The sequence below is a fragment of the Coenobita brevimanus genome, chromosome 34 (genome assembly GCF_032717465.1).
Source record: "Coenobita brevimanus isolate Jiangsu-jjx chromosome 34, ASM3271746v2, whole genome shotgun sequence".
NCBI classification, from domain to species: domain Eukaryota; kingdom Metazoa; phylum Arthropoda; class Malacostraca; order Decapoda; family Coenobitidae; genus Coenobita; species Coenobita brevimanus.
In genome coordinates this window covers 6,684,582-6,698,377 of record NC_136987.1, presented here as the reverse complement: position 1 = coordinate 6,698,377, position 13,796 = coordinate 6,684,582, and the positions used below count along the sequence as shown (strand labels likewise).

Sequence of the window (13,796 nt, the reverse complement as noted above, 5' to 3'; positions counted from 1 at the left end):
CTGACTGGGTTTTCTAACAGGCTGTCACCAAAGAAAACGAATTCTATGGGAGGGTAACTATTTCACACAAATCATAAACGGTATTTATTTATTTACTTGGTACGAATTTATATGTAGTATGAGAGTATATTGGTTTTCAAGCAGTAATATAGGCATTATAAGCATTGTTCCACTCACTAACTAATGACCATACCTGACCTTCTTTTGCCACAGTACCTGATCATTATTTCTGACTGTTTCTTCTTCTAATGCTATGTAAACTTTGTCCTCCACATTGTCATCGATTGGGGAATCACTCTGGCCCTAAATATCTTTACTGGCCAGGTCACTGGTAACAGGTGAATTGCCGAGACAATGGCGTGAGGGGGGGGAGGGGGGAGGTTATGCGGTGTAAGGCATTGTCCATGCTTGGCATCTTGTAGAGGAATAGGGGAAGGTGTCCCGTGTATACGTACGAAAAATCACGTGTGAAAATTGAAAACTGTGCAAATTAGGGACCTTGCAATTGCACGACGTACCAGTACGTCGCCGGGACTGGCAAATGCAAAACGTTGCAACGTACCCATACGTCGACGGGACGGGGCGGGTTAAGACGTAGTTGTTGTTATTGCTGCTCAACCATTATCCGTCTGTTTGAGCAGACCCATCGACTGCAGGTAAGCAGCTTGTCCCTATGGGGTTGTCTTATAGGTGTCCTACACCTGTGATGTTGTGTCTGTGTCTTAGTTTGGCATGTGCTACAGTGCTCCATTATGTGTGTTATGTTGTGTGGTCCTATTCTACAAGCAGTCCACATGTCATCTGTGATTCTACCCAGCCCATAGCTGACCTGGTAGGTAAACAGGACTGGGTTATGTCCTCAACTAAGCCTAGGTAAATGATCTCGATCAGATCTGCTGAAGTACACCACCAATGGGTGGATGTTAGGATGCTGGGCTTGCAATATAGCATTCTGATCAAGGTGCGGTATTGCCTTCCACGTGAGTATAAAGTGTAGTGTTTCTTCACTGGTGGTGTTGGATTGTCAGGAAATGTGATATTGTTGTAGAAGGTTTGATATTGTATTGTCATTGTTTTATGTGCCAGGGTGTGTTGTGTGTCTCTGCCATGTAATGACAGGGGCGTAATGTATTGGCACAAAATGCTACATAGAATTGTGTACATACCTCTCATATCAAGGTAATCTCTGAGAGGCAGGACTTTAGTTTCAGAATGCGAGCTGTGGGAGTGGTTTTGGTGCAGCCAATGGTGATGTGTCGGGCGTGGTTCTGAATGATGTGCAAGGTGCTGCAATAAGTATTACATAGTATGGGAGCCCATGCCTGGAAGGCATATGTCATCACTAATTTAATGTATCATTTGTAACGACAGTGCCTTTTTATTGCCCAAAGTCTGGCCCTGTAGTTGTCCTGAGTGCACTGAGTCTGGGGATGCATCTTCTCTTGATATCTTGTTCGAGTCCGGTGTCATATGTCACTCCAAGTATCTTAGTGGAAGTTGTGTGTGGCAAACATTGTCAAGTACAGTGCGAGGGGAGTACCTCTGTTCATGTTTACTGCTGGTGGTGAGTGTTGTGGTGGATCTGGCTTAGGCGGTCGTTAGCGGGTTCTTCTAGACCCGAGTTTGCAGCGTGTTGAGGTAGTCCTGTTGCAGTGTTTTTTTTTTTTTTTTAATGTGAAGAAGAAGGAAACCAAAGGCCATGACCCTGCAAAACTGTTCCTTCCAAGAGAAAAACAAAATACAAGAGAGAGCCAAATTCAAGATCCATTCATTTCGAGATGCCTGGACACACTGCATTTGAAAGACTGGAGATCATAGGAACCAGGAAATACAGACAGAGGGAGACAGTTCCAGAGTTGACATGTTGCATAAATGAAGGACTGGGAGTAACGGTTAACTCTTGCATTAGAGAGTTGGACAGAAAAGGGGTGAGAGTTTGCTGCTAGATGGGTGCTATGCACCCGTCGTAGAAGTGGAGGAATGCATGCAGACAGTTCAGAGGAACAGTGACCATTGAAGTAGCATTAGAAAAGAGATAAAGATGCAACATTGAGGCAAAGAGACAGAGGTTGAAGGAAGTCAGTAGGAGGGGTAGAGTTAATAAGATGAAAAGCTTTTGACTCCACACTATTGAGAAGAGCTGTATGTGGGGAGCCTCCCCACACATGAGAGTTGTACTCCTCACAGGGGCGGATAAAACCCCTGTATAGAGTCAACAATTCTGCAGGGGCAAAGAAGGAACAGAGTCGGCTTAGCACACCCAGTCGCTTGGAAGCAGATTTTACAAGAGATGTATTTCCAAGACAAGTCCCGAGCAAATGAAACCCCAAGCATGCTCAAGGATGATGCAGAATTAAGTTGAGTATTATTAAACACAAGTGGGTATACCTGTGGAAGATTTTGTCGGGTTGATAGGTGCAAAAACTGAGTCTTTGATGCATTAAAAACAACCAGATTATTTTTACCCCAGTCAGAGATACGAGCCAAGTCAGACATTAGGTGTGCCATAGCCTTATCCCTTGCCTGTTGAAGTAACTGCTGAGATGGACGTTGTGGGAATCAAATGAAAAGGTGAAGGGTGGAGTCATCAGCGTATGAGTGGATAGGGTTAGATGTACAGCTTAGAAGGTCATTGATGAATAAAAGGAAGAGAGCTGGTGATAGGACAGAGCCCTGAGGAACACCACTGTCAATAGATCTGGGAGATGAACGATAGCCGTCTACAACAGCGGCTATAGAACGACCAGAAAGGAAGCTAGAGATGAAGGCACAGAAAGAAGGATAGAAACCGTAAGAAGGCAGTTTGGAAATTAAAGATTTATGCCAGACTCGATCGAAAGCCTTTGAGACGTCAAGTGCAATGGCAAAGCTTTCGCCAAAGTCCCGAAAGGAGGATGACCAGGAATCTGAAAGGTAGGTGAGAAGGTCGCCTGTGGAGCGTCCCTGACGGAACCCATACTGACGATCAGAAAGAGGGTTGTGATAGGAAAGATTCTTTAAATTTGTTCTATTAAGAATAGACTCAAAAACTTTTGAGATACAGGATGTTAAAGCAATTGGGCGATAGAGGGTTGGAAATGGTCACCCTTCTTTGGGACTGGCTGAATGAGAGCAAACCTCCAGCAAGAAGGAAAGGTACAAGTTGGCAGACACAGGCGAAAGAGTTTGCCTAGGCAGGGTGTAAGCACAGAAGCACAGTTCTTGAGAACAACAGGAGGGACTCCATCAGGCCCATATGCCTTATTAGTACTGAGGCCAGCAATGGCAGAAAATACATCAGCTGAAGAAATTTTAATGTTAGCCATGAGGAAGTCTGAGGGGGGAAGTGATGGAGGAACAGCACCAGAATCGTCTAAGGTGGAATTGGAGGAGAAAGTCTGAGCGAAGAGATCTGCTTTATCAGTAGAAGAAATAGCTACAGAGCCATCAGAGTAGAAAAGAGGAGGGAAGGATGATGTGGTAAAGTTGTTAGAAAAGTTTTTGGCAAGGTGCCAGAAGGAGCGGGGAGAGTTCGAGTTGGAGAGTTGAGAGCATTTTGTACGGATGAAATTATTTTTAGCAGAGCGAAGAACAGACTTAGCACGATTCCGGGCAGAAATGTATAAAAGATGTGATTCAGGGGTGGGTTTGCTCCGGTACCTTTTATAGGCCCTCTCCTTGTTGCGGACAGCATTAGAATAAGCGTGATTAAACCAAGGCTTTCTTGCGTTAGTCAAAGGATATGAGAAAGGAATGTATGCTTCCATGCCCGAGAGAATAACCTCCGTAATGCGCAAGGCACACCCAGATGGCTCCTGGCCATGAAAGCAATAATCATTCCAGGGAAAATCAAAGAAGTACTGCCTGAGGGCCTCCCAATCCGCAGCTCTAAAGTGCCAGAGACGACGTTTTTTTGGAGGGTCCGCAGGCCGTACCGGAGCGATAGGACAGGTTAAGGTGATAAGGTTATGATCGGAGGAGCCCAACGGAGAGAAAAGATTAACAGTGTAAGCAGAAAGATTAGTTGTAAGGAAGAGATCAAGTATGTTGGAGCTCTCTCCAAGGCGGTCAGGGATACGGGTAGCGTGCTGTACAAGCTGGTCTAGGTCATTAAGGATAGAAAAAGTGTAGGCTTGTTCACCAGGTGGATCAGTGTACAGGTTGTGTCTGTAGTGCGATTTGTGGTTGTTATGATAGCGGTATCTGAATATGAGACAGTGTTTGTGGGTGGCTGGGGTGTAGGAGTATCATGCATGTATAGCCCTGCGGAGCTCCGTTAGGGAAATTTCGTGTTCGTGATGACTTGCCATGGAACATAACATGTGCTTGTCTACCAAACAAATAGTTGGCAATTTAGATTTAGCAAACACCGATTGTCTACCTTAATTATTATCATGTAGTCGATTGGTATTAATGGGAGTCGACATTATTACAGAAGAGGACAACATTTAACTATTTGAGTCCAATGACATCTTTCGTATTTTATTCTTGTTATCCCCACCGTTATTGCATATGGTGGGGATATAGGAATCGTCCGTGCCCGTCCGTCCGTCCGTCCGTCTTTCCGTCTGGGCCTGTATCTCGGAAACTACCAGGTGGATTGGCTTCATATCACACAGAAAGATAGAGTATGTGTCGTAGTTGATACCCGTATATGTAAAATTGCCAAACTGTCTGTACTTTACGAGCCATGACCATATAAGGAAAAATCGGTCTTGTGTTATCCGTCTCTCCGCCTTTCCGTCCGGGCCTGTATCTCGGAAACTACCAGGTGAATTAGCTTGATATCACACAGAAAGCTAGAGTATGTGTCGTAATTGATACCCACATAATTATGTGAAATTACCATATTGTCTGTACTTTGCGAGTAATGACCTTATAAGGAAAAATCTGTTATGTTTTGGAAACCCTTTGCTGGATTCTCTTCATATCTCACAGAAAGATAGAATATGAATCCTAGTTTATGTCCTTGTATATGAAATTGCCACATTGTATTTACGAGCTATTTCCATGTCAAGAAACGAATCTGTAAACAGCTGAGTCTTGGAAACTACTTGCTGGGTCATCTTCACTTCTTAAAGAAAGATAGTGTACGAGTCCTAGTTTATGCATCTATATATGAAACTGTCATACTTATTACTGCATATCTATATATTTTTTTTTACATAATGGTGGGGATGCGTCTTTGCTAAAGGCTTGTTTTTACAGGTTTTATACAATTTACCAAAGACCTTTCGAATTGGAGAGGTTACATGTACAGTAGTTTAAATTATCCCCGTCGATACTAGAGATCCTTTCTAAACTGAGTGAAATCGTCTGGAGACAGCAAGAATATAACATAAATGAAGTCGTTTAGGTGAAAGGATAAACATAATGTGGGGCTTAACCAGTACCAACAAAAGCATATCATTTCCACAGTAACAGGAAACACATAACACAGATACAGTAGCACCAGCATTATCTTAACCCTAATAATTATACTGTTTTTAGCTTAGGTTCGTCTGAATGTGGACGCAGTGGACTACAGGCTGAAGTGCAGACCACCATTACACTCTCAGGATACCATACTCTCTTCAGGACCATACTAATCCTGAATCCCACTAAATAACAGAGTAGGAAGGATTCTGGAACAAGAGAGAGAGAAAGCTTGAAAATAGGATAAATACCTAAAATGATCAAAGAAACGTTCCATGCATATATTCACTAATTAGGAAGGCAATAACTAGTTCACAGTAACAAAACCACAACACACTTTCCTTTACAGGGTTACTGTGACTGTTTTATTCTTTAATATTGACAGTGATAGTGAAAATATGTTTCCCATCTATACTGCCATGATGTGAAGACTTCTCTCTCTCTCTCTCTCTCTCTCTCTCTCTCTCTCTCTCTCTCTCTCTCTCTCTCTCTCTCTCGAGCTGAGTCATGTTACTGCTGAAACAAACTGCACTAGGTGAGTGGATGGGTATGTGGGTTGGTAGGTGGGCTGGTGGGTGGAGGGGGTGAAAGGTCCATTAAGGAATAAGTCCATGGGATAAGTAGGTCCATGGATGGAATAGGTCCACGTGGGAAGACATGTCCATGAGTGAATCAGTCCTTCAGGGAAATGGGCCCAAGTGGAAACATAGACTTAACGGGTAAAATATATCCATGGGAGAAATTGGTCCATGGCAGAAAATAGGTCCATTTGGGGATTCGGTTTTCCCCTGGAGAGAAAATAGGTGGATGAGGGAAAATAGTCGGAAGAGGGAAATAGGTCCTTCAATGGAGAACTGGTCCATGGTGTAAGTAGGCCCATGGAGAAAGTAGGTCCATGGTGTAAGTAGGCCCATGGGGAGAGTAGGTTCAGAGGGAAAATAGGCCCATGGAGAAAATACGTCCATGGTGAAAATAGGTCCATGGTGTTAATAGGTCCATGGTGTAAATAGTCCATGGTGTAAATAGGCCCTTGGTGTAAATAGGTCCATGGTGTAAATAGGTCCATGGTGTAAATAGGTCCATGGTGTAAATAGGTCCATGGTGAAAATTGGTCCATGGTGTAAATAGGTCCATGGTGAAAATTGGTCCATGGTGTAAATAGGCCCATGGGGAAAGTAGGTTCAGAGGGAAAATAGGCCCATGGTGAAAATAGGTCCATGGTGTAAATAGGTCCATGGTGTAAATTTGTCCATGGTGTAAATAGGTTCATGGGGGAAATAATATGTTTATGAAGGAAAACAGGTCAGTCTAGAAGATAGGTTCATATGGGAAAGTACTGTACGTTCTTGGCAAAAAATGAGTCCATGGGGGAAACTGGTCAATGGGAGAACAGATCCCTGAGGAAAAATAGATGGGCTGTGAACTGCCCCTTAGGGGGTGTAGTTGAAGACAGGCGTAAGTGCTAATGATGTTGACACAACGTCAATGTTACTGTTAGTATGTTGTGCTATACTCAGTGTAGCAGGTAAATCAAGTCTTACTGCAGTAATTCATATGAATAAAACAAAGACATTACATATGTAACAAAAGAGATCCAGTCATCACTGTCGTCGTCCTGAACTATTTTTCCACTTAAGGATGGGGTGAGGTAGGATGCAGAAAACAATGCAAGGGAAAACAGGAAAGTGGGAGAACTGTTAACTGCATACCTAGTAAATTGGGTCGGAAACAGTCACTGTGAATTAGTACTATATTTAACTTCTCTGGAATAAGCTGGGTATCCAGCCAGCTTCACTGAGCGGATTTGTCCCACACAGCTGCCTGGGGGAGATATAATATCCAAAATAAATCATTGAGAAAAAGATACTACTAAACCTCCGTTGTAATTCAGACAACGACCTCTTGGCCCACACACCTGCTTGTCAAGGTCCGGTGTCCAGAACACTGTGAACACGCCGTCAGGATCCAGCACGGCCTGGTGTGTGTGGGCAGCATGGTGGTGGGCGGGCAGGGTACATAGCTGCACTTCGGCTGCCACGTCAAGCCTGGGTCTGTCGTGTCTGTCCGCCTCACTGATGCCAGTCATAACAGCCACCACCGCCACCAACCGCCACATCAGCCCTGTCAGACACATACCTGTGACACTGGGGAGGGACAAGAAAAAGGTTTTGATTAATACCTATTGACCACACGAGGATCATTAAATTCTTCAATCTATTAACGAAGTTTTTTCTTATGTTAACTTCAGACAAGTACATTTAGTGCCTGTCATTCAATCATTTGTTGTAATACTACCATCAGGTGACTCTACACTGAGTGTCAAGCTTAACGGTTTTCCTTAATCCAGAAATTCTTTAACTACGATGGATGGTAACATTACACCCTTTCCCTGGGGAAGGGAGGAAATATTGTCCTGTAATCTCTATGAACCTGAAGGCAAAATGGGAGAGTAGTGGGGCTAGGAGTCCTCAATTTCTACCTCTGGGAAAGGTATAGGAAACTTTGGACCTGAGTACTGTGCCTGCCCATGGCCCAGTAAACAGAGAGGTTCACATGGCTGTGTAGGCATAATATGTTATAACACAATGATATATGTAACTACAGTAGGTAACTATATAGCTATAGGTTATGTAAAACAGGTAGTTATGTCTGAGTTCTCCAGGAAGAGACAACTAAACACCCACCTTGCCCTAGACTAATCAAGAATGGCAAACACCCCTGATCATGTGCCGGAAACGTGAACGATACACACACACGCACATAAGTACGCACACATACGCCGACACACTTTAACTGGAAGCTGGGAGGGGATATAAGTCCGATATCACATGTAGGAGAGTTAGCAGAACAAGTCAGACAGAGTAGGACAGGAGAGAACAAGAGTTAGACAAGGAGAGAATAAGGAAGTAGGAGAGTGAGAGTAAAGTAGGAGGACAGCAGCTAGCATAAACTGCTACTAACCATAGGCTACACGGGTTATGCCAAGCTCTTAACTTTTATTCAAGTAAATGTCACAATAAACTCCACCGACCCAAATTTGCCCATTTCATCATCCCACTTAAAATACGAAAAGAATAATGGAACAGAGAAGGCCTACACTGACATATACAACGCCTCACCATTACTCTCTCCTAGTGACTCTCCCATCGACGATTCAACCAAATAACCTTCTCTGTGGAATTACACCCCTCAGCTACGTCTACATCCATTGGTGGCAACAGTAAAAACGAACCTACTACGCTCACTTCCATTGGCAGCACAGTAAACTACGACAAACTATGCCTTACGAGTTTGCACAACGCTCATTTATATTAGTTTATATGTTCATCGATATACACAGCAGACTACTCTCCTGAACCGCTTGTCATGGGGGGATGTGAATTTAAGAATAAAATATGTTTGATATTACTCGAAAGTAGAGACAAGGAATTGACTTGTGAAAATCAAGTAGTTTCACTTTATGCCAGCTTACTTCGCCGATTCTCTAAGGACGAAAATTTATAAACTTTCTCAACAGTACATAGCAGAGACTAATTACTCACGAGTGCTGTTTGTTAGTACTGTTAGCCTCTTGAGAAAGTGACTCCACCCTTGACAATCAATAACTAATGCTAATAATAATGGACAGGTTCTTACCGGTACTTAACTCCTGGCTGGCACAACAAAGAACTGGCCTAAGTACCAGTTATGAATAATGTAAGGAGTTTGTGCAAACTAAGAGCGGCAAACTAAAGTAAGCTTAATGTGGAGAAATAAAACACGATTCTAATTACATTAAGCTCAAAGAAAAGAACTGTAAATTTATTGATTACAATAAAATAAATATGTTATTTGAATCTCAAAATGAATTCAAAAGGGGAATCCATGGTCACAGAGGGACTCATGAATTCAAATAACAAAAGAAATACACTCACTCGCTCATTCAAGAGCTAATCGAACTTAAGCCTAGAAAAACGAACAGAAATACTGGTCAGTGGAGGGACGGAGCCGAAGCTACGAAAGACTGGGCGTCTGAGTGTCGAACACCAAGCTCTGCTATTCGTTGCTAAGTTCACTCTGCCGATCACCGTCTAGGTGGAGGTCCAGGAAATCGCCGTACAACGGAGAGGCTGCTCTCTACGCTGGGCACAAACTATCCTACTCTCGAGGCGGTCCAAAGCTAAGTTCAAACTGGGAAGGGGGGTAAGAGATGGCCGTGTTCGCCGGAAGTAGGGGTGGCCTAACTTCAACGGTCAACAGATTACAGGGATTTAATCCCCGAGCTAGGCAACTATGGCCATATAGCCCCGCTAGGTTACAGGAGCAAGCTACCACTCCCGACACGGCAGTCCTGGGCGAGGCTCGAACTCGCAATCGCCCGATCATGACTCCGATGCTCTGCCACTTAGCCACCGTGCCCTCTCAACGGTCAACAGAGAGAGGGCGAACGATATACACCTGCCATAAAATCACTCAGTGAAAGCACTAATGTCATGCATAAGAATGGTCACTTATGAAACAGTGACAAATGTTCTGAAAACCATCCCGATCGAAGTGCATATGAGGATGGTTGAACTGAGTATAAATACACAATCGCGCAAATTCGTGACACCGTTACAACGGTAAACTACGATAAACTACGTTCACTGAGACTGACGGGGTGCGGTAAATGAAGCTGATAAACGTCTCAGTCAACAATCAGAGAGCAAAATTACAATCAGAATAATCTACGACTATGCTTAATTTGGTGACTTCACGCAATCAAACAAAAAACAAACAAGCAAAGCAGAGAGCAGGAGCTAGCCATGCATCTACGCACTTTAACTTCGTCCCTAATCGCGCCTAACCACCTCAGCCACAACTCCTCGATTAAGAAAAACAATAGCAGCGACAATATACGTCTACCATCAACTCTACAAGCCTACAAGTTTATCTCAACAAGTAAAGAAAATCAAACGTACAAGAAGAAGAAACAACGAAAGTGAGTGGAGTGTCACCTGGATAAAGCACAACAGAGCTGAATTTCCCCCACCTACCCCACCACCCCACAACACCCCCACCAATATTCCCCACCACCATCATCTCCACCACCAGGAGGAGACAAGCGAGTGTCTTGACCCCAGATGTGATGACCAAACGATGCTGACGTGTTGATCTTAAACAACATCTCCCTCACCACACCTTACACCACGACTGTATCACCTCTGCTGTTCTAGTGAGTTCTATCTATCTATCTATTGCCAGACGCCTCAATCCCGTTTGGGGTGGCCACAAACAAATCGCCTCCACGTCGCCCTGTTCCCCGCCATTTCACTGCCCTGCTCACAACTCACACACCCCTCTCTTATATACCTCTCCACCCCATCCCTCCATCTCATCCTCGGCCTCCCCTTCCCTCTTCCTCCCGTGAGTTGATTTATTCTAATCAAGGTTGTACTAGTTAACACTTCATCACATACATAACTATCCATAAGATACTAACAGTTAACGAACCAAGCAATTATATATATATATATATATATATATATATATATATATATATATATATATATATATATATATATATATATATATATATATATTCATCATCATAAATATTACAAACTACACAGTGAGAGACAATTACACGATTCACACTGACATATGTGTTTTATAATTTTATGAGCAATCAAGAGATAGATAAAATATAATTGTGTTATTCCATTATGCTAAGTAGAGTTCTACAATTAGTGCCTGAAGGATCAACATTAACAGTGACAAATACCCTGACACAAACACCAGAAAACGATCAACAAAATATAAATTCCGAAACACCATCAGACACACAAGAACAAGCAGAAAACCAAACTCAGGAAATAAAACATACACTGGATAAAGACCAGCAAACAGATTCAATTTACGCTGAAGTAAATAATGATGACACCTGGTCAGAATTTTCAGATGTAGATAGTGAACGTTATAAAAATTTACCTTCAAATTACTATAACTTAGCCCATATAATATTAAGGTCAGGAAAAACTTATAAATTACCTGTAAATGACGACTGCAAGAAAAACACTGTAAAGATGGCTAATTTAGATGCAGCAGGCACCAGTGCAGTACCTTCTTCACAAAATTCCAGTAATAGTCCACTTCTAGTGTATATTTGTCGTGAAGACAATGACCTCCCAAAATTCTCTGGTACTGAAAAAGGCAAGATCTACATAAACACACTTATTGAACAGTACCGGCAATATTTCATTAGGAGACACATTATAGATGAGAAAGGAAAAAATAGCTGTTTTTTTTTTTTTTCAGCTAAAATGAACCAAGAACGATGCCCAGCTGGCAATTTGCTCGTCAGACAAGCTGTTGAGAGAACATTTGAGCAATTTAAGACAGAATTTCTCAGGAAATTCTCTGGAGCCAGGAATTTTGTTGGTGGTATAACACCCCAGAATTAAACAAAATCGTAGACCTACTAAGGCAAACACACTCATGCTCAGATGTAGGGGATATAACAGCAGATATTTCCACTATTAAGAAAACCTTGTTATCTAGCCTAGAAAACTCAGACTGGGTCACACATGATGGTAATATGTCACCAGTGCATGTCGTTGACATCACTGGCTATAAATCAGTCCTATGCAACTTTCCTGACAGGGTGTTAAAGACTGACAAAACCATCCCGTATAATCCAGGGATGTGCTCACTTGATTTAATTTATGAAGTGGAATTAAACTGCAGTAAAACTAGCGTGACTGATACATCACAGGCCAACAGGACAGGGATCAAAGTGCCAGAAATTGTAGCGGGGATAAATAAGTCAAATCCTGGCAATGGACTCGTTCCCACACACCAGGTAACAGGGCGGTACAAAAGTATGACTATTGCGCAAGTCCTGGTCACATAAAATATGAGTGTTACATAAAGAATAAAGAGGACAGGTATGAGGCAAAAGGGTTCGAACTGTATTGCAGACTGAACTTCGGTCACTGGACCTCAGACTGTAAAACAATAGAAAAATTGGTATCCATCTATAGGTCGGGGGAAGGTCGTACCAGCACAAAAGAAGACAACACATAAAACACCCAAATAAACAAATAGTCAACATAGGAAGTCTCTTTGGAAATGAAAGCATTTTGGTCTCTGCTTTATGTGAGGAGGGAGAGATATCATGATTTTTGGATTCAGGTTCACCAGTGAATTTAATAACGCAAGATAAGCTAGAAAGAATTTTTAGAAATAGAAGAAAAGTGACGTTTTTGGAAAATTCAGACTTAAATTTATACACAGTGGAGGTAAAGAAATACCAGTTATTGGTATGATTGAGTTAAAGATGAAATTCACAGAGACCAGAAAATCATCTACAACCATCTTTTACGTAGTAGAAAAATTATCAGTTAAAGGAAACATGCTGCTTGGACTGAACACCATGAATACAAAATATAATATTGATGCCCCATTTCAATGGAATTAGCTATGACAGCGAATTCATAGAGGAAATTTCATCTCCTGATACTACCACCAACAATTATATAAAAACTAGAGTCACAAGAGCGATCACTCACAGCTTAAAAAAGGGAGAGTCTACCGTACAATTTCTCAAAGAAAATGGGCGCTTAGACCAGCCAGTACAGGCCGACTCACTCACCCACAATCCAATCGTGACTCGCTCACTCACCCAGCAAGCTTTAATTACGATATAAATTTACCACCAAAATCTTTCATGCAGGTTACTAGTGGGAGTAAATTGAGAAAATGTAATGTCATTGTATTAGACGAGACTGTTAGAATAAATGGCCTTTTGACAGAAAGTGCCCTATGTTCGATGAATGACAAGGGTGAAATTAATGTCATTTTAGCTAGCACCAGGAATGGAGATGTGAAGATTAAGAAAGGAACCTGTATTTGTAGGTTAGAAATGTGCCCAGGTGCTATAAGCGAAGTGACAGTAGCGGGAGCGTCTAGCAGAGTGAACTTGTCAGACAGAGAGTGCATAAAGAAGCATTTGGTTTGCTCAGATAATGCTGATGTGGAAAATGATTTATTAAATGTACTGGAGAAATACTGACAAGCTGTCGCATTACCTGGTGAAAACTTAGGGTGCACAACTTAGAGTGTGGAACACACCACTCTTCTTTGTACTTAAACAAAACGGGGAAATGGGGGCAGTTGTTGATTATCGCATATTTAATCAGGAAACCATTCCCGGCAGGTTTCTCATGCCATTGTTAGGTGATGTCCAGCACAACACTGGACCAGAAAATATGGTCTTTTCTACGATCGATTTACTAAACAGTTATTATCAGATAGGTTTAGATGTAGAATCCCGCAAATATACTGCTGTCTCTACAGACAGTGGGCATTATCAGTATAAGAGAATGCCGATGGGATTAAGGACAGCTCCAGGCACATTCCAGCAATTAATGAATAGCATATTG

General features: G+C 42.3%; 1 protein-coding gene across 1 annotated transcript in view; it reads right to left on the bottom strand.

Annotated features, from left to right (window-relative positions):
* LOC145396091 (DBH-like monooxygenase protein 1 homolog) overlaps window positions 1–7,502 on the bottom strand; it is a 50,695-nt gene extending 43,193 nt beyond the window's left edge. Inside the window, exon 1 of the mRNA XM_080269557.1 lies at window positions 7,310–7,502. Coding sequence (XP_080125683.1) covers window positions 7,310–7,480 — 171 coding nt within the window. The 5' untranslated portion in view covers window positions 7,481–7,502. The remainder of the gene's footprint in view (window positions 1–7,309) is intronic.
* Between the last annotated feature and the right edge of the window lie 6,294 nt (window positions 7,503–13,796).